The sequence below is a fragment of the Macaca fascicularis genome, chromosome 5 (genome assembly GCF_037993035.2).
Source record: "Macaca fascicularis isolate 582-1 chromosome 5, T2T-MFA8v1.1".
NCBI classification, from domain to species: domain Eukaryota; kingdom Metazoa; phylum Chordata; class Mammalia; order Primates; family Cercopithecidae; genus Macaca; species Macaca fascicularis.
In genome coordinates, this window is record NC_088379.1 from 118,784,352 (window position 1) to 118,809,088 (window position 24,737).

General features: G+C 37.6%; 1 protein-coding gene across 50 annotated transcripts in view; it reads left to right on the forward strand.

Moving 5' to 3' along the window:
- Window positions 1–24,737, forward strand: part of ANK2 (ankyrin 2) — a 571,823-nt gene that overhangs the window by 438,607 nt on the left and 108,479 nt on the right. For 43 of the 50 annotated variants that reach the window (XM_065545385.1, XM_065545376.1, XM_065545380.1 and 40 more), the window contains 5 exons: window positions 1,566–1,763; window positions 3,878–3,976; window positions 4,141–4,239; window positions 10,337–10,435; window positions 22,966–23,163. In XM_065545385.1, coding sequence (XP_065401457.1) covers window positions 1,566–1,763; window positions 3,878–3,976; window positions 4,141–4,239; window positions 10,337–10,435; window positions 22,966–23,163 — 693 coding nt within the window. The remainder of the gene's footprint in view (window positions 1–1,565; window positions 1,764–3,877; window positions 3,977–4,140; window positions 4,240–10,336; window positions 10,436–22,965; window positions 23,164–24,737) is intronic. The other 7 variants (XM_065545379.1, XM_065545399.1, XM_065545401.1 and 4 more) reach the window with 1 other exon arrangement.

Here is a 24,737-nt window from a genome sequence, read left to right on the forward strand (position 1 = left end):
TTTCCATTGATGGCCATCCAACATACTATATACTTTAATTCTTATTATTTTGAAATTGTATGTCTGGCTTCCACACTAGAATGTAACCTTGTTGAAGACAGGGGTTTCCTGTCTGTTGTGTTCCCTGCTGTATCCACAGTACTTGATCAGGGCTTGAGTAGGTGCTAAGTAAATACGTGTAAAATGAACAAAAGATTAGATTATAAATATTTTGTTTTCCATATAAATAACTTTCAAATAGGTAAAACAGCATCAATGAATGGCAATTTTTCAAAAAAAACATGCAACAATCTAGTCCAAACTTCATCAAGGCTTGAATTTCTTCTACACTTTGCCCTTGACAGTTATCTTCCCCTCAATGCATAAATGGCTTCTCATCAACCTGTTCCTCTTTTTCTAAACTTATTTAATGAATTTCTAAATATGAAAGCATAATTATGAAAGAAGATTATTTCAAAATATATGAATAATTTGTTAGTCACATATACTTTACCACAATTAAGAATTAATGTTTTTTTTTTTTTTTTTGGTCCCTCACTGTTGAAATCACCTTCCTTGTTGAGAATATTGGGCAGGGGGCCTTTTCTGGTAACTTATCCAGATACAGTTTCTGCTTTGTTGAATGTAATTACTGCCAAACTGGATACCTGGCCAACAATCCTTTTTCTAGTGGTCATATTTGCATTGGTTATTAAGAAAAGACAATAGTCCCATCTCTTTAATAGGCAAATTGTTTTTTAAAATTTAGTTTTTTCCTAAGTTTACATACTGTTTCCTGAAAGTTTATTTATTTAGCTTTAAAGAAATGAGAGTCTTACTGAGTCTGATAAACAGTGCTTTACGCTGCTTTCTTGTGTTCCTGCTGTTGACGTTATTCTAGAATTAAGACTAAAGCTGTTTTGGTCCATATTAATGAAGACAAATTTAGATTACCCTCAAATGTAAAAGTTGTGAGGTCATTGGCACATGGCCCACATTTGTCTCACACTCTTCTAGCTCTTACCGGCCTGTTTTCTCCAAGTCCAATTCAAGTCTCCTGATACTATAGGAAAAAGGGATCGTAAAATTTCAGAGCAACATGGATCTAAAAGATGATCAAAGTTTCCATACCTCCCTGACGTCTTGTAAATGAACTTGCTTCTCATTCACCCACTTCCCTCTGTATTTATAAGAAATGCAGGCAGAGAGATTAAATGAATGCAGACTGCTATGCATGGAGTTGGATATCAAGTTAAGCATTAGCTCTTATTTATTTTTCTGTATTTAATATTGTCCTAATAACTGTAAAATCAGGCTAAATTGCCACTAAATTGCCACACATACCATTCATGACAGACATACTAATTTGCATTTTTGTCTATGGTAGTATAAGTATGAAATTAAATGTTCTCTTAGTGCCCATCTCTACCAAATATAGTCTGCTGTATATTCTGATGTCCAATGGAAATTATTTTTTCCCCTGCCACTAACTGTGTTAGAAATCAAGAATCAACTTTGCTATATTTTGGAACCTGAAAATAATGAAAAAAAAAATTGACATTATTTTGTTTTCTCTTAATGTGCAGAATGGGCTGTCTCCACTACACATGGCTGCCCAGGGAGACCACGTGGAATGTGTGAAGCACCTGTTACAGCACAAGGCTCCTGTTGATGATGTCACCCTAGACTACCTGACAGCCCTCCACGTTGCTGCGCACTGTGGCCACTACCGCGTAACCAAACTCCTTTTGGACAAGAGAGCCAATCCGAATGCCAGAGCCCTGGTAAACTTGGCCCAGTCCACATTAACTGAATACAGATTGAGACAAACAAACCCACATTCATTGACCAACGTGCATACACCAGCAATGCATGGTTACAGATATGTAGTTAATGCTGGTAAATCTGTCACCCTTCACAATCGGCCTGTCTACTTCATACCTTTATAGTTTCCTAGCAAATGCTGGTGAGCAAAGATGTATTTAAGAGAACACCAGTGTAACATTTCTGAAACTAGTGAGTTGCAAACAGATAGATATGAAACCTTTGGAGTGATAAGCAGTTTTAAATGGAAAATAGAAGTTGAAAAATAGAAAATTACAAAATAAATTCTAGATACCTCTAGATAAAGTTAGGACACGAGGGTGAAAAGTTGAATTTATTAATCTCTTTTTGGAAAAAAATTAATGGTGAATATATTTGACTATGTAAGAGAGTATAAAATGTAAGCCTATGAAGAGTTCACTTGAAAATTTTCCTGTTGACTTGATTACTCAACCATAGGCTAATAGAAACATTATGCCTGGTGTGTTATTGCTTCAGGGAGCATTTTATATACACCATTTCAGGAATTGCTGGAGAGAAAACTGCAAGAGGCTGTCCCTAGAGCAATTTTATGTCTCCCCAGTTTTAATATTGAATAAATCTTTCTTGCTTCACTTATTTTCTAACAAGAATCATTGGAAGTATTAGACATGTACTAATTTATGCCTCTTTTTTCCTAATTCTCAAACTAAAAGTAAATCCTTTTTTCTATGTGTTTACATGGTTTGTGTCTGTGAAAATTGGTCTTCAGACAATCGGTATTTAAGCTGAGAGACCTTCATTAGAATCATCAAATATTAAATATGATTTTTATGAGAATTTCTCCATTGGAATCAATTTATGGATAATTCCATGGGAATTGAATATATTTTCCAGATTATATGTAATTATGTGAAAACATTCATTTTCTCTAGGGAGTCAAAAACATTAATTTTTTAATTGGATAGTGGTCAATAAGCTTATAAAATATCACAGCCTGTTAATTGCAAATATTTTAAGTGCTGCATGTGCATGTGGCTATTTACATCTGGCATGTTGTATAGCTCATAAACAGGGGAAATGACTTAACCGATTAATTATGTTTGTCACTCTATTGTGAAAAATAAGAAGTCATCAGCTTAAGTAAGACCATATGCTTTCCTGAAAACTGCTAGTGTGTAAAAACGTTGACTGATGATTGGTCCATGTTGGGACATGCAAAAATGTTAGCTGTCAGAATAGAAGTAACAAAGGAACACTGTTGAAATAAAAAAAATATAATACACGATGAGTAAGCAAGGGGCCATTTAACACATTTTACTTGATGTGCCCCAATTCCTGGGCATTAGCCTAGTTCGCCAAGTTAGCAAGTACCTAACAGGCTTCTTCCCCACGTTTCTTTACTCCTAGAGCTACCTCATTGCATTTATCCCAGAAATTCTCCATACATTTCTTGAAAATATCCAGGAACTTAACAGTCATTTCTTTATGCAATAAAAGTTATCTGATAGGCATATATGTTGTAAAAATGATGTAAAAATATAGCTTCTATATGTAAAACTGATCAACATAATGATTTCTGCTGACTTGAAATACACCCTTTATAAAGAAAGTGGTAGCAAAGTTGAAATATTTCTTAGAAAGGCAGCATCTTCTTAGATTTTTTAAGTAGATGAATAATTCTTATGCTCTGAGAAATGACCCTTCAGAAGAATATATGCTTATCTTCAATTCATCTTCAAGTCATTTACAAACCAGGACAATCAATATACCTTAAAACATCTTAGAACTTCTAAAATATAATTGCTTGTCTATTTGTCTTTCTTTAAAGGGAAGGACCATGTATTTATCTTCACTTTTGTTTTCTCTATAAACACACAAACAGAATTATGTACAGGCCCACCACACATAAGTGAAGTTCAGTGTCTACAGGAACACATCACCATTTTTCTTTCCAAATTCCAACACCTACAGGGAATGAAGAAATGGTAACATTATGTGATGACGTAATATTATTGCCTGCAATGTGCCAGCATGGAGTTGTGTGAGAATTGTTTCTGCATGTTTTCAACTAACTTGATTGTCTTTTGCACAGAATGGTTTTACTCCACTGCACATTGCCTGCAAGAAAAACCGCATCAAAGTCATGGAACTGCTGGTGAAATATGGGGCTTCAATCCAAGCTATAACAGAGGTAGAAAAATGTTTTAGCTAGTCACAAAGCATTCCTTCTCTTACTCCTTCCTCCCTTTCCTTTTTCTCATCTTCTGTCCTCTTCACTCAAGTTTTATTTATCTGAAGAAGCCCCAAAGCCCCACCGGTGCAGAGGAGTAAAACTGCTGTTGCTTTGTTTCGCAGTCTGGCCTCACACCAATACATGTGGCTGCCTTCATGGGCCACTTGAACATTGTCCTCCTTCTGCTGCAGAACGGAGCCTCTCCAGATGTCACTAACATTGTGAGTATGGCTTGGGTCAGAATAACCCCAGGGAGGAAGAGTGAGAGGAACAGAGACTGTGGGTGTGTGTACGTGTGTTTGTGTGTATGTCATCAAAGTAAGCCACCAGGCTTTGAGAAGGGCCCTTGTAATAACATATTATTGAAATAATCGCCAGAACTTCACTGAAAAGAACCTGGATAGGGTAGGAGGTAAAATGGAAGCTATGAAGTGAGACAGCTTAAGATTCTGGGTGTAGGTGGATTGAACATGCCTCTTAAATGCATTTATTAAAACAAAATACATTTTAAAAGCTCCTCTGAAAGTGAATGGATAATTGGTTGGAATAGAATTTTCAGGGCTCAACCTAGTTGCTTGAGGGAATTGTATTCCAGGCAATTTTCACAAAAACATCAAATCAGTACCATAATTAATCTTAACAAAAGATTAACCAGAGATAGATCAATATCAGAGACTTTTACTTGGTATCAAACTCTTCCTTCTTCAGTTACATGGATTTCCCATTTTGTAACATTACATTGATTTTTACTTTTGATTTGATCTGATTTGCTAGAGTGGAGGCTTCTCTTAGCTGAAAGTTATACCATGTGTCCTGGAATGAATGTTGGTCTCCAGACCACTTTCATTCAGTCAACAAGTACTGGATGTCTCAGAATTTTTCTGTGTAATCTAAATTAGAATTTCCCCTTCTAATTTCTTTGTGTATCTCTCATTTTCTTGGATTTTTCCCCTTTAAACTTTGGTCATTGTATCATGACAAATCATTGAACGCAAATTTTCTCCTGAGCGAGAGAACTTCTTTGCACAAGGTGCAGGCAGGTATTTGAAGTTCAAGAAGGGCTAGTAGAGTATTGAGATTCACGTGTGCACCAGAAATAACTCTCTCAAAATAAATATTAGTGCTTATTATTAAAATGAGCTATGTTTTCAAAAGCAATTGATTGGCACTTGTTGCTAATTTTTTGCATCTCTTTCCATTTAAGTTGTGAAAGAGAATGTCCAATTTCGTTTTTTATTTGTATTCCCTCTCATATTTCTTTTTTTCTGTGTTTCACACACCGTTTCCACAGTGAAGTTTCTGATGGCTAGGAAATCCACTGTGAGAGTTAATTTAATTGATTTAAAAAATTATTTAATACTCTCTCTTCATATTATTCAGTAATTGGAGCATAAAATCATTGAAGAATTTAAAGCCTATATTTATAAGTTTTCTTAATTATAGCTTATTGGTCCTAAGGTCATAATATTATATGCTAATCTTTATTTACTCCATTAGACATAAGAGTAATTTCACAATGTGCCAACGTAAGTTTAATTTCTAGTCACTTCTTGGAACTTTAAAAGTAATCATCATCCCCCCCTTTTTTTTTTTGAGATGACTACCTTTTTTTTTCTTTTTTAAATTGAGACCTGAACAGACTTACATACAGGCCAGTAACATGAAAACAAAAAACAAACAACAAAAGAAAACAAACAAACAAACAAAACACTCTCTGTGTTCTTGCCCGCCTTTTCCTTGTTTTCTCCACCTTTTCTTATTTGCATTCCAATGCCTATGGGATTAGAGGAGCAATAGTGACATTATGTTACAATATGTTGTCACATTATTATGATAACATGTACAAGAATATTCTGTGGATTGCTTGATTGCAATTGCCTAAATTAACCTCTTTTAGGGGAGATTTTTACAAAATCTTCAAAGAATAATCCCTATAAAATGGTTGTGGAATTTGTGGCCACTCTTACTTTGCTTCTTCACTGAGCAATTCCAAATCTTCAGATGGTTATGGAGTTATAATATACTCCCTTCTATTAAAAAAAGTTATATAGGGTACATGTATATTTTCAAATAAAAATAAAATATTAATTGAAATAAGCAATTTTGACATGTTTTTCAGGTTGTTGAAGACTCTCAAATTTGACAATTGTTACATTAAACTTTAGCTTCCAACTGTTGGTTATTTAAAGTTCTTCATTTTATCTGTTCATTTGTCCATTATATTATCTTTCCATTCAGCTCCCTCAAAACAAATTCTTGAGGGGCATATGCCAATATAATTTCCGTGTTTTCTAGTTATGTTTTGTAAGATACATCCTTCAGGAAGCAGATACCTATTGATAGGGCTGCCCGGTAAATTATAGGACTCTCAGTTAAATTTAAATTTCAGATGAAAAATAAATTTTGTATATGACCCATGCAATAGTTGAGACATAGTAAAATAATTATTTGTTGTTTGTCTGGAATTAAAATTTAACTGGCTGTCCTATATTTTTAATTGCTAAATCTGGCAATCCTACATTTAGAGGAATTTAACTTTCTCTAACAGTGAGATGCCTGTGAAGTTGTGTTTTCTCAGAATATGAGGATATAGCTACTGGATCCAAAATTCTTTGCAAGTTGATGAAGAAACCGTGTGAACACTGACTGCCTGCTTGCTGTGTCAGAGTTGGTCACTTCCTGACCCTAAAATACCCCACCCTTGGAGCCTTTGTGTGTTGCCTGAAATCATGTTGCATTTTTGAATGCAATGCTGTTTGTTGTGCTTCGATGCTTTTCAACTTGATGCGCCCGAAGTGGAAGTCAATGTAGCCCTGTCAGCAGAGTCAGTTTTAACAACTGAGAAGAGTGGCATGAAATTTAGTACCTGCTTTGGACATGAGCATACTCATTCTCTTGCTATTCTTGTTTTTGTCTGAGAATTCACTCCAAGTGTGAGGTGTACCAGTAACTCAATCACGTATAGACATTTTTTTTTAACTGAAAATCTCCTTTTCCAGAAGGTTTATTAATACACTTTGAAATCTAGAATGCGAACTGCCAATTACGACATATCCATAATCCAAAGTATTCATCAATAACTATAGGAATAGAAAACTTAAGCATTTTAACAACTATAAAGAAAGAATGCAAGATCTTACAAAGTTTTATCTTCCTTCCCATAAGAAATCAGTGGAGTAATGGTAAAGTTCACACATTATATTGTGCTTAAAAATTTTCCCCAATCCTTAAATTTCATTAGCTTGAGATAAGAAAGACTGGGCTATTAAATAAAATAGGGCGTCTGACAATCAAGAAATGGAAGTTATTTATTAAAACAATGTATCCTGACGTTCATTTTCTTATTTACTCTTATATATAAACAATGGTAATATTAAATCAAAAGACTACTAAGGGCAACTTACAGTAGAAGTCTATTATGCCAGAGGCATTAGATAAGAATTAAACAAGACCGTTATTATAAAGTGGAGAGACCATGTGTGTGTTTATACATAACCTTTGTTTGAATTTAAGCTTTAGTGCTTTAAATTAGATTCTATGTTTAACTGATCAACTTCAAGTGTGTAAAACCCATAAAAAATAACTTAAGTATAAAATAAAGTTTCAGAAATATTGGCCAGTATTGGAAACATTTCAGATTTTGAAAGCCTCTTATTGATAAAGCTTGGCTTAAAAAGTTAACACGAAGGCCAAGCGTGGTGGTGGATGCCTGTAATCCCAGCTACTTGGGAGGCTGAGGCAGGAGAATCACTTGAACCAAGGAGGCAGAGGTTGCAGTGAGCTGACATTGCACCACTGCACTCCAGCCTGGGGGACAGAGTGAGACTTTGTCTCTAAATAAATAAATAAATAATAAATATGAAAGTTTGTCATTAAGTAGGAATTCCTGGGACCTCTTTGACTTTTAACTTCTTATAAGGAAATTTATTATTATCTTCATTTCTACCAAAATTAGTAAAATTGCTAGCCTTTTATCAGACCTAGAAATAACATAAAGATTTGAGGAGTATTGTTTTTGTTTTTCTGAGACACAACCTTGCTCTGTCACCCAAGCTGGAGTACAGTGGGCAAGATCATGGCTCACTGCAGCCTCAACCTCCGAGGCACAGGCTATCCTCCTGCCTCAGCCTTCCGAGTAGCTAGGTCTACAGCCATGCACAACCATGCCTGACTAATTTATTTATTTATTTATTTAGAGAAGAGATCTTGCTATGTCTCCCACACTGGTCTTGAATGCTTGGCTTCAAGCAGTACTCCTGCCTTGACCTCCCAAAGTGCTGGGATTACAGGCTTGAGCCCCTGTACCTAGTCTCGTTTTGTTTTGTTTGAATACCATCAGCCCTCTGTATCAGCAGCTTCTGTATCTGTGGGTTCTAAATCCATGGATTTAATCAATCTTGGATTGAAAATATTTGAAAAAATAAAAATAAAAAATACAATACAAAATAACAAAGTTTTAAAAAGTACCGTATAACAACTATATAGCATTTACATTTTGTTAGGTATTATAACTAATGCAGAGCTGAATTATACAGGATTATGTGCATAGGTTACATGCAAATACTACACCATTTTATATAAAGGACTTGAGCATCCACGTATTTTGGTATTGGTGGGGGAAGCAGGGGGCCTGGAACCAATCCCTCAACAATACAGAGGGACAACTGTAGTTAGAAGATCTTAGCCTCATCTATTTAGAGACAGGTTTTAAATGATAGAGAAAACAAGTTAGAAATCATGGTTGTCCAGGGAGGAAAAATCTTGCCATACATCTAAAATCCGAAGATAAATATTAGCATTCATTTTATAAAACAAAATGCTCCAGATACATTTACTTTACAAAAGTCTAAATCTGTCATCAGAAAATAAGCCCATTAGAGGATAAATGAGTCATCAACAAAGAAGAGAAAATTAGAGTAGATATCAAATTTAGTGCTTTCACAATCAAATCATTTGACATGAATTTCTCATAACTTCAAAAGAAATGGTCTCTAAAATACTGAGAAAAAATTAACTGTGAACTATGTGCCAAATTAAAGTTCACCTTAAAGTTTCTAGATTTAAGGGTTTTTTGTACAAGGAATCAGAATAATTCACTGGAGTTTGTCATTAGCACAACCAAATTTAAAATCAATTTAGTTTATTTGGAATAGTTTACTTTACTTGGTTGAAATTAGCCTTATTTTCTAGAACAGTTGTGGTAAATCAATCTGTAATAATTTTTATTTCAATATCTTAAAATTACTTGAGTGAATGAAACCATGCCTTCTTTAGAACTACATAGTTTTAAAATATGCTGATTTTTAAAGCCCTCTCTCTTAGAGACAGTAGAGTAGTAACCGGCTTCTTGAAGAGAAAATTCTCTTACACCCTCGTTCTTCATGCCACACCTAAAGCACCCTTTCCTGACAAGTGTGTCATATTTTGGTATAGAACAAAGATACTGGAGGCGTGATGCACGGCCTACCTCAACAGATGACACTGCTGACAGTCACTTTATTCATCTTTCAGTGGCTCTCTCAAATAACTGTCTATAATTAAATATGCTCATTAATCTTAAATAGGGGACCTCCTGGGCAAATCAGATTTCTTATCTGATCCGTTTTTGTCTAGTCTCATAACACAAAGAAAAATCAGATACAAAATAATAGTTTATTTCAGAAGTAAATTTTGAATCTTGAAAAGAAGTGATTTATTTATGGTACAGGTGGTGTTAATGTTTTGCAACGTGTTGATCTTCAGCATGTAGAGTTTCTCACTGAAATAGATTCAAGCTGTGATCACATAGTTAAGTGAGACAGTGACAGATTTTAGGTTTTTAGGGTAAAAGATAATTTCATCGCCAAAATCAATTTAAAGGGATGCTTGGCTGATTGTGAAGTTAAACAACTCAGAGTATCCTGGATGTTCGGGTACATTTACTAGTTTGTCACGGACTTAAAAAAATAAAATAAACATTTGTTTTTCCTTATAAAGATGGGGAAGAAAAATACAAAAATTATCTGGGCGTGGTGGTGCACGCCTGTAGTCTCAGATACTCAGGAGGTTGAGGCAAGAGAATCGCTTGAACCCGGGAGATGGAGGTTGTGGTGAGCTGAGATGGTGCCATTGTGCTCCAACCTGAGCAACAAGAGTGAAACTTTGTCTCAAAAAAAAAAAAAGGAGAAGATACAAATCTATGTTTTCCAGACTATGCCTTTTCATAGGTTTCTTAAATCCTTGGATATATTGCTGAATTTCACAAAAGGGACAACTTTATTATTTACCATCCAGAGCAGTGGGTTAATTTATGATTTAACGATCTTTGTTCCCTGGCAGCGTGGGGAGACGGCACTACACATGGCAGCCCGAGCCGGGCAGGTGGAAGTGGTCCGATGCCTCCTGAGAAATGGTGCCCTTGTTGATGCCAGAGCCAGGGTAGGTGCTGGTGCCCTGAGGTTCTCTTCTATCTCAGCGCATGAGTTTCAACCTTAAGAGAGGGTGTTGCCCTTCAGTTCCTTGATTTGGAAATACCAGGGACTGTAAGTGAAAGGATCAATTCAATAGCAGTTTTCCAGGAAAAAAGAGAAACATTATATAAGCAATTACACGCAATGAAAAATGCACCCGGATTTCAGAAACACTAACATTTGAAAAAATGTACAGCTTTCATCTAAGAAATACGGCATTGACTAATATTTTAATACTTTTTTTAACCTCGGAAAGCACTTTCTCATATCTCTTTATTTTCATGAATTTTAAAATGTAACCTATAGTATTTAGACATTATACATATTAAAATTTATTTATTACCACCTAAACCAATCACATTTCCACAGTTACCCCTCACTAGTTACATAAAAGCAAGTTATTCTCAAAGTTTTAATGTTTTCCCTTCATCTGTTTGACTTCCCTCCTTTTTATGATGTTTACTTTTCTTCCAACTCTGATTTTACAAATTTATACATTCTGTATTTCCACTACTCCAAAATAGAATTTGGGCATTGAAGATTGCTTGATCAGACTTGCCCTGTTTCTAATAGCTTCTAATTCCCTCACAAGTTGCTTTTTCCTTCTTTTTCTTTTTTAAAATCTTACTCCCCAATTTATTTTCTCATCTTCCTTTACATTGAATACACTGTCAATATACTGTATCTTGTATTTCCTTTTCCATGTTGTTATTTAACTTTTGCATTGGCATCACTGAGATTCTTACGTTAAACAATTTCCCTCCTTCTTCAATATTTGATACACCCAAGTTAGAACTCATTTCAGTTTGAGTCGTACCACTATAATACAGTGTTATGTTAGAATGAAAGCATCTGGCTATGGTCATGTAAATTGTAAGTGATTTCAGGCAAGTCACTTCACTTCCAGGTCTTTTAAAAAAATTATTATACTTTAAGTTCTGGGATACATGTGCAGAATCAGGTTTGTTCCATGGGTATACATGTGCCATGGTGGTTTGCTGCACCCATCAACCCGTCATCTACATTAGGTATTTCTTCTAATGCTATTCCTCCCCTAGCCCCCCACCCGCTGATAGGCTCTGGTGTGTGATGTTTCCCTCCTTGCGGCCATGTGTTCTCATTGTTCAGCTGCCACTTATGAGTGAGAACATGCAGTGTTTGGTTTTCTATTCTTGTATTAGTTTGCTGAGAATGATGGTTTCCAGCTTCATCCATGTCCCTGCAAAGGACATGAACTCATTCTTTTTTTATGGCTGCATAGTATTCCATGATGTATATGTGCCACATTTTCTTTGCCCATCATTGATGGGCATTTGAGTTGGTTCCAAGTCTTTGCTATTGTGAATGGTGCTGCAGTAAACATATGTGTACATGTGTCTTTATAGTAGAATGACTTATAATCCTTTACATATATACCAGTAATGGGATTGCTGGGTCAAATGGTATTTCTGTTTTTAGATCCTTGAGTAATTGCCACATTGTCTTCCACAATGGTTGAACTAATTTACACTCCCACAAACAGTGTAAAATCTTTTCTATTTCTGCCGGGCGTGGTGGCTTATGCCTGTAATCCCAGCACGTGGGAGGCTGAGGTGGGCAGATCACCTGAGGTTGGGAGTTTGAGACCAGCCTGACCAACATGGAGAAACCCTGTCTCTACTAAAAATACAAAATTAGCTGGGCATGGTGGCATATGCCTGTAATCCCAGCTACTCGGGAGGCTGAGGCAGGAGAATCGCTTAAACCCAGGAGGTGGAGGTTGCAGTGAGCTAAGATCGTGCCATTGAACTCCAGCCTGGGCAACAAGAGTGAAGCTCCATCTCAAAAAAGAAAAAAAAAGAAAGAAAAAAAAAGCATTCCTATTTCTCCACATCCTCTCCAGCATCTGTTGTTTCATGTTTTAAATGATCACCATTCTAACTGGTGTGAGATGGTATTTCATTGTAGTTTTATTTGCATTTCTCTAGTGGCCAGTGATGATGAGCTTTTTTCATGTTTGTTGGCCACATAAATGTCTTCTTTTGAGAAGTGTCTGTTCATATCCTTTGCCCACTTTTCAATGGGATTGTTTGTTTTTTCTTGTAAATTTGTTTAAGTTCCTTGTAGATTCTGGATATTAGCCCTTTGTCAGATGGAGTGATTGCAAAAATTTTCTCCCTTTCTGTAGGTTGCCTGTTCACTCTGATGATAGTTTATTTTGCTGTACAGAAGCTCTTTAGTTTAATTAGATCCCATTTGTCAATTTTGGTTTTTGTTGCCCTGGCTTTTGGTGTTTTAGTCATGAAGTCTTTGCCCATGCCTATGTCCTGAATGGTAATTGCTTAGGTTTGCTTCTAGGGTTTTTATGGTTTTAGGTCTTACATTTAAGTCTTTAATCCATCTTGAGTTAATTTTTGTGTAAGGTGTAAGAGAGGGGTCCACTTTTAGTTTTCTGCATATGGCTAGCCAGTTTTTCCAACACCATTTATTAAATAGGGAATCCTTTCCCCATTGCTTGTTTTTGCGAGGTTTGTCAAAGATCAGATGGTTGTAGATGTGTGGTATTATTTTGAGGCCTCTGTTCTGTTCCATTGGTCTATATATCTGTTTTGGTACCAGTACCATGCTGTTTTGGTTACTGTAGCCTTGTAGTAGAATTTGAAGTCAGGTAGCGTGATGCCTCCAGCTTTGTTCTTTTTGCTTAGGATTGCCTTGGCCATTTGGGCTCTTTTTGGTTCCATGTGAAGTTTAAAGTAGTTTTTTTCTAATTCTGTGAAGAAAGTCAATGGTAGCTTGATGGGGATAGCATTAAATCTATAAATTTCTTTGGGCAGTATGGCCATTTTCATGGTATTAGTTCTTCTTATCCATGAGCATGGAATGTTTTTCTATTGGTTTGTGTGTTCTCTTATTTCGTTGAGCAGTGGTTTGTAGTTCTCCTTGAAGAGGTCCTTCACATCCTTTGTAAGTTGTATTCCTAGGTATTTTATTCTCTTTGTAGCAATTGTGAATGAGAGTTCACTCATGATTTGGCTCTCTGTTTGTCTATTATTGGCGTACAGGAATGCTTGTGATTTTTGCATATTCATTTTGTATCCTGAGACTTTGCTGAAGTTGCTTATCAGCTTAAGGAGACTTTGGGCTGAGATGATGGGGTTTTCTAAATATATAATCATGTCATCTGCAAGCAGAGACAATTTGACCTCCTCTCTTCTTATTTGAATACCCTTTATTTCTTTCTCTTGCCTGATTGCCGTGGCCAGAACTTCCAATACTATGTTGAATAGGAGTGGTGAGAGAAGGCATTCTTGTCTTGTGCTGCTTTTCAAAGGGAGTGCTTCCAGCTTTTGCCCATTCAGTATGATATTGGCTGTGGGTTTGTCATAAATGGCTCCTACTATTTTGAGATATGTTCCATCAATACCTAGTTTATCGAGAGTTTTTAGCATAAAGGGGTGTTGAATTTTATCAAAGCCTTTTTCTGCGTCTATTGAGATTATCATGTCATTTTTGTCATTGATTCTGTTTATGTGATGGCTTACGTTTATTGATTTGTGTACATTGAACCAGCCTTGCATCCCAGGGATGAAGCTGACTTGATCATGGTGGATAAACTTTTTGATGTGCTACTGGGTTTGGTTTGTCAGTCTTTTATTGAGGATTTTCGCATTGATGTTCATCAGGGATATTGGCCTGAAATTTTCTTTTTTTGTTGTGTCTCTGCCAGGTTTTGGTATCAGGATGATGTTGGCCTCATAAAATGAGTTAGGGAGGATTCCCTCTTTTCCTATTGATTGGAATAGTTTCAGAAGGAATGGTACCAGCTCCTCTTTGTACCTCTGGTAGAATTCAGCTGTGAATCCATCTGGTCCTGGGCTTTTTTTGGTTGGTAGGCTGTTAATTACTGTCTCAATTTCAGAACTTGTTATTGGTCTATTCAGGGACTCGACTTTCTCCTGGTGTAGTCTTGGGAGGGTGTATGTGTCCAGAAATTTATCCATTGCTTCTATTTGTGTAGAGGTGTTTATAGTATTCTCTGATGGTAGTTTGTATTTCTGTGGAATCAGTGGTGATATCCCCTCTATCATATTTGATTGTGTCTATTTTCTTCTTTCTTTTTTTCCTTATTAGTCTGGCTAGTGGTCTATCTATTTTGTTAATCTTTTCAGAAAAACCAGCTCCTGGATTCATTGATTTTTTTGAAGGGTTTTTCCTGTCTCTATCTCCTTCAGTTATGTTCTGATCTTATTCTTGTCTTGTCTTATTTCTTGTCTTCTGCTAGCTTTTGAATTTGTTTGCTCTTGCTTCTCTAATTCTTTTAATTGTGATGTTAGGTTGTCAATTTTAGATCTTTCCCGCTTTCTCCTGTGGGCATTTAGTGCTATAGATTTTTCTCTAAACACTGCTTTGGCTGTGTCCCAGAGATTCTGGTACATTGTGTCTTTGTTCTCACTGGTTTCAAAGAACTTATTTATTTCCGCCTTCATTTCATTATTTACTCAATAGTCATTCAGGAGCAGGTTGTTCAGTTTCCATGTAGTTGTGTGGTTTTGAGTGAGTTTCTTACTCCTGAGTTCTAATTTGATTGTACTGTGGTCAGGGAGACTGTTTGTTATGATTTCTGTTCTTTTGCATTTGCTGAGGAGTGCTGTACTTCCATTTATGTGGTCAATTTTAGAATAAGTGCGGTATAGTACTGAGAAGCATGTATATTCTGTTGATGTGGGATGGAGAGTTCTGTTGATGTAGAATGGAGAGTTAGGTTGGCTTGATCCAGAGCTGAGTTCAAGTTCTGAATATCCTTGTTAATTTTCTGTCCCATTGATTTGTCTAATATTGACAGCGGAGCGTTAAAATCTCCCACTAGTATTGTGTGGACGTCTAAGTCTCTTTGTAGGTCTCTAAGAACTTGCTTTATGAATCTGGGTGCTCCTGTATTGGGTGCATATATATTTAGGATAGTTAGCTCTTCTTGTTGCATTGATCCATTTACCATTACATAATGCCCTTCTTTGTCTTTTTTGATATTTGTTGGTTTAAAGTGTGTTTTTTCAGAGACTAGGATTGCAACTCCTGCTTTTTTTTTCTTTCCATTGGCTTGTAAATCTTCCTCCATCCCTTTATTTTGAGCCTATGTGTGTCTTCCCACATGAGATGGGTCTCCTGAATACAGCACAGTGAGGGGTCTTGACTATCAAATTTGCCAGTCTGTGTCTTTTAATTGGGGCATTTAGCCCATTTACATTTAAAGTTAATATTGTTATGTGTGAATTTGATCCTGTCATTATGATGCCAGTTGGTTATTTTGCCTGTTAGTTGATGCAGTTTCTTCATAGTGTTGATGGTCTTTACAGTTTGGTATGTTTTTGCAGTGTCTGGTACCAGTTTTTCCTTTCCATGTTTAGTGCTTCCTTCAGGAGCTCTTGTAAGGCAACCTTGGTGGTGACAAAATCTCTCAGCCTTTGCTTGTCTGTAAAGGATTTATTTCTCCTTTGTTTACGAAGCTCAGTTTGGCTGGATATGAAATTCTGGGTTGAAAATTCTTTTCTTTAAGGATTTTGAATATTGGTTCCCACTCTCCTCTGGCTGGTAGGGTTTCTGCAGAGAGATCTGCTATTAGTCTGATGGGCTTCCCTTTGTGGGTAACCCGACCTTTCTCTCCGGCTGCCCTTAACATTTTTTCCTTCATTTCAACCTTGGTAAATCTGAGAATTATGTGTCTTGGGGTTGCTCTTCTCGAGGAGTATCTTTGTGGTGTTCTCTGTATGTCCTGAATTTGAATGTTGCCCTGTCTTGCTAGGTTGGAGAAGTTCTGGATAATATCCTGAAGAGTGTTTTCTAACTTGGTTCCGTTCTCCCCATCACTTTCAGGTACACCAATCAAATGTAGGTTTGGTCTTTTCACATAGTCCCATATTTCTTGGAGGCTTTATTTGTTCCTTTTCATTCTTTTTTCTCTAATCTTGTCTTCATGCTTTATTTCATTAAGTTGATCTTTGATCTCTGATATCCTTTCTTCCTCTTGATCGGTTCAGCTGTTGATACTTGTGTATGCTTCATGAAGTTCTTCTGCTTTTTCAGCTCCATCAGGTCATTTATGTTCTTCTCTAAAATGGTTATTCTAGTTAGCAATTCATCTAAGCTTTTTTCAAGGTTCTTAGCTTCTTTGCATTGGGTTAGAACATGCTCCTTTAGCTCAGAGGAGTTTGTTATTACCCATCTTCTGAAGCCTACTTCTGTCAGTTCGTCAAATTCATTCTCCAGTTTTGTTCCCTTACTGGTGAGGGGCGTGATCCTTTGCAGGAGGCATTCTGGTTTTTGGAATTTTCAGCCCTTTTGCACTCGTTTTTCCTCATCTTCATGGATTCATCTACCTTTGGTCTTTCATGTTGGTGACCTTTGGATGGGGTTCTTGTGTGGACGTCCTTTTTGTTGATGTTGATGCGATTCCTTTCTGTTTGTTGGTTTTCATTCTAACAGTCAGGTCCCTCTGCTGCAGGTCAGCTGGAGTTTGCTGGATGTCCACTCCAGACCCTGTTTGCCCGGGTATCACCAGCAGAGGCTGAAGAACAGCAAAGATAGATGCCTGTTCCTTCCTCTGGAAGCTTTGTCCCAGAGGGGCACCTGCCAGATGCCAGCCGCAGCTCTCCTGTATGAGGTGTCTGTTGACCTCTGCTGGGAGGTGTCTCCCAGTCAGGGGGTACAGGGGTCAGGAACCCACTTGAGGAGGCAGTCTGTCTCTTAACTGAGCTTGAGTGCTGTGCTGGGAGATCCTCTGCTCTCTTCAAAGCCGGCAGGCAGGAACACTTGAGTCTGCTGAAGCTGTGCCCACAGCTGCTCCTTCCCCCAGGTGCTCTGTCCCAGGGAGATGGGAGTTTTATCGATAAGCCCCTAACTGGAGCTGCTACCTTTCTTTCAGAGATGCCCTGCGCAGAGAGGAGGAATCTAAAGAGGCATTCTGGCTACAGCAGCTTTGTAGAGTAGTGGTGGGCACTGCCCATTTTGAACTTCCGGTGGCTTTGTTTACACTGTGAGGGGAAATCCACCTACTCAAGCCTCTGTAATGGCGAATGCCCTTCCCACTACCAAGCTGGAGCGTCCCAGGTTGACTTCAGACTTCTATGCTGGCAATGAGAATCTCAAGCCACTGGATCTTAGCTTGCTGGGCTCTCTTGGGGTGGGATCCGCTGAGCTAGACCACTTGGCTCCCTGGCTTCAGCTCTCTTTCCAGGGGAGTGAACGGTTGTGTCTCACTGGCATTCCAGGCACCACTGGGGTATGAAAGAAAACTCTTGCAGCTAGCTTGGTGTCTGCCCAAATGGCCTCCCTGTTTTGTGCTTGAAACCCAGGGCCTTGGTGATGTAGGCACCCAAGGGAATCTCCTGGTCTGCAGGTTGCGAAGACCATGGGAAAAACATAGTGTCTGGGCCAGAGTGTACCATTTCTCAAGGCACAGTCCCTCATGGCCTCCCTTGGCTAGTGGAGGGAGTTCTCTGACCCCTTGTGCTTCCTGGGTGAGGCGACACCCCACCCTGCTTTGGCTCGTCCTCCATGGGCTGCATCCACTGTCTAACCAGTTCCAATGAGATGAGCGGGTACCTCAGTTGGAAATGCAGAAATCATCCACCTTCTGCACTGATCTCCCTGGGATCTGCAGACCGGAGCTGTTCCTATTCAGCTGTCTTTCCAGCCTCCGGCCACTTCTAAGTCTTTATCAGTAAAATATGAGGGTTGGACTCAGAAACTCAAAACTCCTTTCCAGACTTTCTTAACATTCTTTGATTCAATGAATTTAATAGACATTTTCTTGTAACGGGTTCCACAGATCTTCATGCAGAATCCAGTGATACACGGGCAGCCTTAACATTACTCTTGTCTTGGTTTTCATCTGCCTTTCTATCCATTGTCCACATAGTGAAATTTATTTTCTTTGGTAATCATCATTGATCTGTTATATTCTTATCTATTTAAAGCTTTATTCAACCATGAGCTTCCCCTGCCATAACATTTTTCTGGTTTCCTTTTAAGGTTACCTTGTATTCAGCTATTTAAAAAATATTTCTATGATCAACCAGTGCACTCTGAGTATTGTGTACTTTACTGGAAATTGTGTTGATGTTCCTGTAAATTTTTTTGTAATTCATATTTAATAATGAAAGGGTCTCCCATTTCTCTCTCTTAAAGTAAAACCCGTTAATGTTTATCTATTATTAAAATTAAAACTTCTACTTTTAATGGAAATTTATTCATTTTTGTGTATCTCTGCCAAACTTTTCTCTATTGATATAACCCATTATTACAGACTTTTATCTTTTTTGGATACCCTCTGAAGCCTCTTCCTTAAAAGCACCACTGGCAATAGACTCTCCTTTGAAATATTAATTCGTTAATTTTACACACAGATTTCATCAGTTCTACTTTTTTACTTCTCTTTTGCAACTACATTTAGTATCATCGTATACATATAAAAATATCTCTTAATTCCTTATTCCTTCTAATTCAAATATCAAATTTCAGATGTTATTTTTTTTTCTTTTCAGCTCTACCTCCCATTCTAAGCTACAACCGAAATCCCTTCCCTATAGCATTTTCTATCGTGAACAAAACAAAATATCTTAGCCTTGTGAAGCAGTGCTCCCTAAAGGTCAATATGCATACAAATTACCTGGGGACCCTGCTAGAATGCATATTGTAACTCAGTTCTGCATCTTTAACAAACTCTCATGGAATGTCAGGGCTCCCGATTTTGGGATTATGTTTCAAGCAGGAAGGAGTTAGGGTTTTCCTGTTCATAAGTCCTATTTTAAGGTGTACTTTCACCGTGAGTTTTTTTTATTGTCGCTTAATCCTTTTAATGTGTTCCTGGGACTCTTTGATTTAGTTAACATTTGAACAGTGCTTTAGAATTCCCCAAGCATTTAAACACACAGTATCTCATTTGATACCCAGAGCAATCCTGTGTTGTAGGGTGGCTTAGGGTCCTGAAATTCAAGATTGTGCTGATAAACCTGTGGTGACAGAGTTAAGACAAGAAAAGATTTCTCCTCTGATTCTGCATCTTTCTCCAAACTCTTTCTGCTAACATCATTACCTCCCACTTCAAATGTAAAGAGAGCCCTTTTCTCTCCCATCCTGAACAAACCACTGGTTTCTAACTAGTCACATTCTCTCCCTGAGCTTATGACTATGATCAGGAGATCAGATCAAGCTTGGGCTCATGCCCATTCAAGCGGCCCATTTATGAGGTGGGTTAAGAAGACCAGCAGCCCTTCTAGAACCACATGGATTATGGAATGTCCATTTTCCCCAAATGAGGGAGGGCTGTCCCAGAAGAAGGGTGCAGGGGTTATTGGGCAGAAAAATGAACACGTATCTGCTATTTTACCTCTTGATTTCCCAGTGCATACACGCGTGCACACGCACACACACGCACTTTTGAAAACTTCCTCTCTAAACCTAATAACATTGCTCGAAAATTCACCCTCTCCCAGAGAAGAGATAGTAAAAAAATTTGTGCCCAGCCACTGTATCGAGCTACAAGGTCAAGATCGCTAGATAGTTCACAATATTCTCAATCAAGTTTAGAAATAATATTTCATGGATATATAATCATGGGGCTAAGTCATATGTTTTGCCTATTCACAATATTTAACAAAAGAAAAACCATATACTCATAATAACATCTGTGATTTTTAAAGTGCACGCAGCACACTCTATTCACCAGTTCAGAGCATAAGACACATTTTGCTGGACAGACTGGAGAGCAGGGGCCACAGTGGCCTCAGTTCCTATGTCAGCTAATTTGTTTGACCCCAGGTTATGCTCTCAGGAAGGTTCTTCCTTGTCCAGTGTCCTCAATGGACATTACTGAGAGGGCCACCAGAGCCTGACCATCTGGGAGCTAGTTCAATTGGCAGAATTACACGGCTTGGCATTTGCTTTAGGGATCGAGCAATCCCAGGGGTCCTAGAATTAAACTCCCTTGAAACTTAGCTCATTTAGAACTTTAGTTAGATACTAGGTGATGTGGCTCCTGGGAACCCTGTTAGTTCCCAGAAATTTAATCAAATTTTTGAACTTTATCTCAGCCAGTGTTAGTTTTCTCTTTGTAAAGGGAGCTGGAACTCAGCAAGTCTACAAAGTAAAATGGTAGATTGCAGTGGCAAAGCAGAGCTCATCTACTTCCAGTCGAGGCTGCATCAGCCAGTGATACTTTATGATGAGGGAATTGTTGCCTCTCATTTTTGGAAGGGGTCTGTGTGATCAGGCTTTCCCCATGAATCTTTTCTTCTGCACTTTCCCAATTCTTTTCCCTGGTTTGAATTAACATTACCCTGAGGCAGTAAATTCAAGTTTTGCAATTCAGCAGGGAAATAATTGGCCAAACCTCAAAAAGTCTTATATCCCTGGTTACAGGTTGAAAGATTTTATTTGCAAAATTTGTATGTTCTTTCCTTTTACACTTTCAGGGAGAACTTTACCAAAAATGGAAAAAAGTAGGCAAGACATCCTATTTTTTAACTTTTTTTTTAAAGGAAGAACTTAATTGCTATATAGCCTAAGAACCAAGGATCAATGGTTAATAATGAACCAATTGTGTAGCTACCTTTAGCCAATGATTGCCACTTCTCAGCTATGGATTAAAGAGTCATCATCGCTCCAACTATCCCTCTTACTCTTAGAGTGTGTCGCTTGCAATACTCACCCACCTCTATCAAATTTTGCAGGACAGAGATCTGAGAAGGGAACCCCGGAAACAACAAATGTTCATCATAGCTATTCTCAAGTTCCTTGGTTTTTAAGTTGTTGTTTGTTTTGCTAACCATTTATTTATTTATTTATTTTTTATTTTTTATTTATTTATTTATTTTTGAGACGGAGTCTCGCTCTGTCGCCCAGCCCAGGCTGGAGTGCAGTGGCGCGATCTCGGCTCACTGCAAGCTCCGCCTCCCGGGTTCACGCCATTCTCCTGCCTCAGCCTCCCGAGTAGCTGGGACTACAGGCGCATGAAAATATGTTCATTTTATCTATAAACAAAAAATGTTTATTCTCCCCATTCCTCTATTTTTTTTTCCTCTGTATTGCAGAGAAATTTTATCTTCTAATGGGATATCAGTCTGCTTTCTTACTGAGAGTCACTTTGTTCTGACAGGTCTCTTAGTGGCCATCTTATTGTAGTATCTATTTCCAAAGAATGTATAGGCAGAGAAACGTCTTTAGAATCCAATGCCCTGAATTCAAGTTCTGTTTTAATAGTTGAGTAACCTTGGATAATCTTTGAGAACTCGTTTGTTTTTTCTTAATCTTGATCTAGGAAATGATCTAATAATACATTTCATGCTTTCCTTTTAACTCTATTAGGGGGACGGGTCACATACGCATCATACATGAAGATAGCTTTTCAATTGCAAATGTTCACAAAAGTTCAATTCTAGTTTAAAATAATCATATTACTGTTATTTATTTACTTCTTACTACCTTGGAATTCATGCAGTACTATTTTATTTCTTACTATAGCTCCCTTTCTTTTTTCTTATAACTTTAAGATCCTGACTGTTTTTGGATAGATCTTCCTTCCTCTATATACTTTTCTTCATTCATTGTTAGCCCTGGAAGTCAGCCAAGGTTTCCCTTCCTCACTTTTATTATGACATACCCTTTGGCAGATAGTAAAGATAAACCTCTTTTTATCGCTAAAGTTACACTTAAGTTTCTTTTTACAAGAGAGTGGTTTGGCCTGGTTCTCTAAACACTGAAAACATTATTTCCAACTACACATCAGAGTCAGGTGATTTTCTTGAGCCTTCTGGAACATGTCCTTCCTGTCCCTTAGACCCAGCTACATCCTCTGTTTTTAAATGGAAAGCACTTGGCAAATAGTTAACCCTATTTGCTTTTTGCCAGAGTCCCATTTCATTTGTTAAGTTCTGGATGCAAGTTCCAGAACTATCTGCAGCATTTTCTGAAACATCTTTTAAAACCAGATTACAATATCTCCTTTGTGCACCGTTTCTCCTTGAAGAAAATGACCAGCATTTCTATCCTTGGCTTGCTGAATGGAGTAAAATCAAAGATTTTCCAGCATCCCTGGTTCTTCTACTCTTGATAGAGTTCCCAGAATAAATCCTGCTTCTAAGTGAAAACTCTTGGATGAGAATAAGGGTTTTTAGGAGTTTTGGACTAGATTTTCTTCTTATTCCAAACCATCAGTTAGTTTATATTTAAACATAAGTGAGGCCTGAAGACTTAATGAGTTGAGAAATATTTTGGGATGCCCAGAAGGCAATGATGAAGTTCATGGAAGTATATACTTTTTAAAAATTGAAGGGAGTACTTTGTGACCAACCAGGTCACTGCTGTAGCAAAATATAAAATATGCCATGGTCAAAGCAGTGATGATTTCTTTTGGGTGGGGTTCCTAGAGATTCCAAGAAGATATCATGATATATGTGAGTGAAACATATCACCAGTGAAGTTCTGTCTGCCTGGCACTAACTTTTTACTTGACTTGAGTTGTAGGAGGAACAGACACCTTTACATATTGCCTCCCGCCTGGGTAAAACAGAAATTGTCCAGCTGCTTCTACAACATATGGCTCATCCAGATGCGGCCACTACAAATGGGTACACACCACTGCACATCTCTGCCCGGGAGGGCCAGGTGGATGTGGCGTCAGTCCTATTGGAAGCAGGAGCAGCCCACTCCTTAGCTACCAAGGTAAGGAGAATGACATGATGACAACATGGACCAAGAGGATTCCTAAGTCATGGTCTTTCTACTCTACCACATACAGAATCAAGAACGTAGATCTCCTTAGGCCTTGACTTACTTCTTTCTCTACATATTTAAGATTCATTATCTAAACGATTTAAGGGAATTGTGAGATTCCATATGTCTTCAATAAAGAGTGCTAAATTTCATTCTAATTAATGCCAATGTTTCTAGGACAGGTATCTAGTACTCTAAGACGATTTTCATAAAGCAAGGACTACTTTTTCTTCTCTTTTTATTATAAAATCTATAATATATTCTTAAGAAAAAGATAAATGAAATTCCTATATACATTGAACTGGTAATACTAATGAGGAAGAGGGTACTGCATTAGATTGGCAGTACTATATTTGTTGTGAGTTGTAGTACCAGATCGAAGCTCACTTTACTTATGCATTTTTGCAACCCTACTATTAGCCACCACTTATTTGACATTCTCATTCCCATATTAGTTTCCAACGTTACCAGCTACACTCTTGCCTGGGTATTTACAGTGTTTAAACAGAGCTGAGCTGGAAAATCACACTTCCTTAGTTGTTATTGACATCGAACAAAGAATTTGACTTATGTTCCAAGTTTCATGACAGGGCAGAGTAATTTTTCGTATGCTTTATACATGCTATTTGACATTCACAATGTGGAGATGACTTAGAATAAAACATGAATATACTCAGCTAATGAGAGCAAAACTGAGCCAGCACACGTGAATTTGTCATGGAGCAAAATATTTCCCACAAATATAACAGCGATTCAGATTAACAAAAGGATAATTTCAATTCTCTCATAATCAGTAGGCATAAGTACTGCATCCAGGGAGAGGGAAAGTTGCAAATATAAACTGAGCTAGTGACGTGGCATCTGTCCTCTTATAAGTAGGAGCAGCCCACTAGCTCTTATGGCTTATCTGGTTGCCTGTTATGACTTACCTGGTTGCCTATGGCTGTGAAAAGTACTTTGATATAAGAAATTGACAATTATTGAAGTTCTGAACTCTGAAAAGTTGAAAGGATTTTAAAAGTTCTTTTAAAAAAAAAGAAACTAAGCAACAAATGTAGTAATAACTCGAGAGATTTGGTAATTGTCTTACCAGAGGAGGGTGTAAATCATCAAAATTAAGATACATAAAATACAGAAATAGAAAATAAAACGTAGTGTCTTATCTTTCAAAGATATTTAGGATTTAAAAAATATAACTATATCCATGGTAAATTAGGGCAATAAAATAGAATAAAATGTTAAACAGCATTTTTTTTTTTTTTTTTGAGTCAGAGTCTCGCTCTGTCGCCCAGGCTGGAGGGCAATGGCATGATCTTGGCTCAATACAACCTCTGCCTCCCGGGTTCAAGCGATTCTTCTGCCTCAGCTTCCTGAGTAGCTGGGACTACAGGTGCCTTCCACCACGCCTGACTAATTTTTTTGTATTTTTAGTAGAGACGGGGTTTCACTGTGTTAGCCAGGATGGTCTCGATCTCCTGACCTCGTGACCCACCCACCTCGGCCTCCTAAAGTGCTGGGATTAC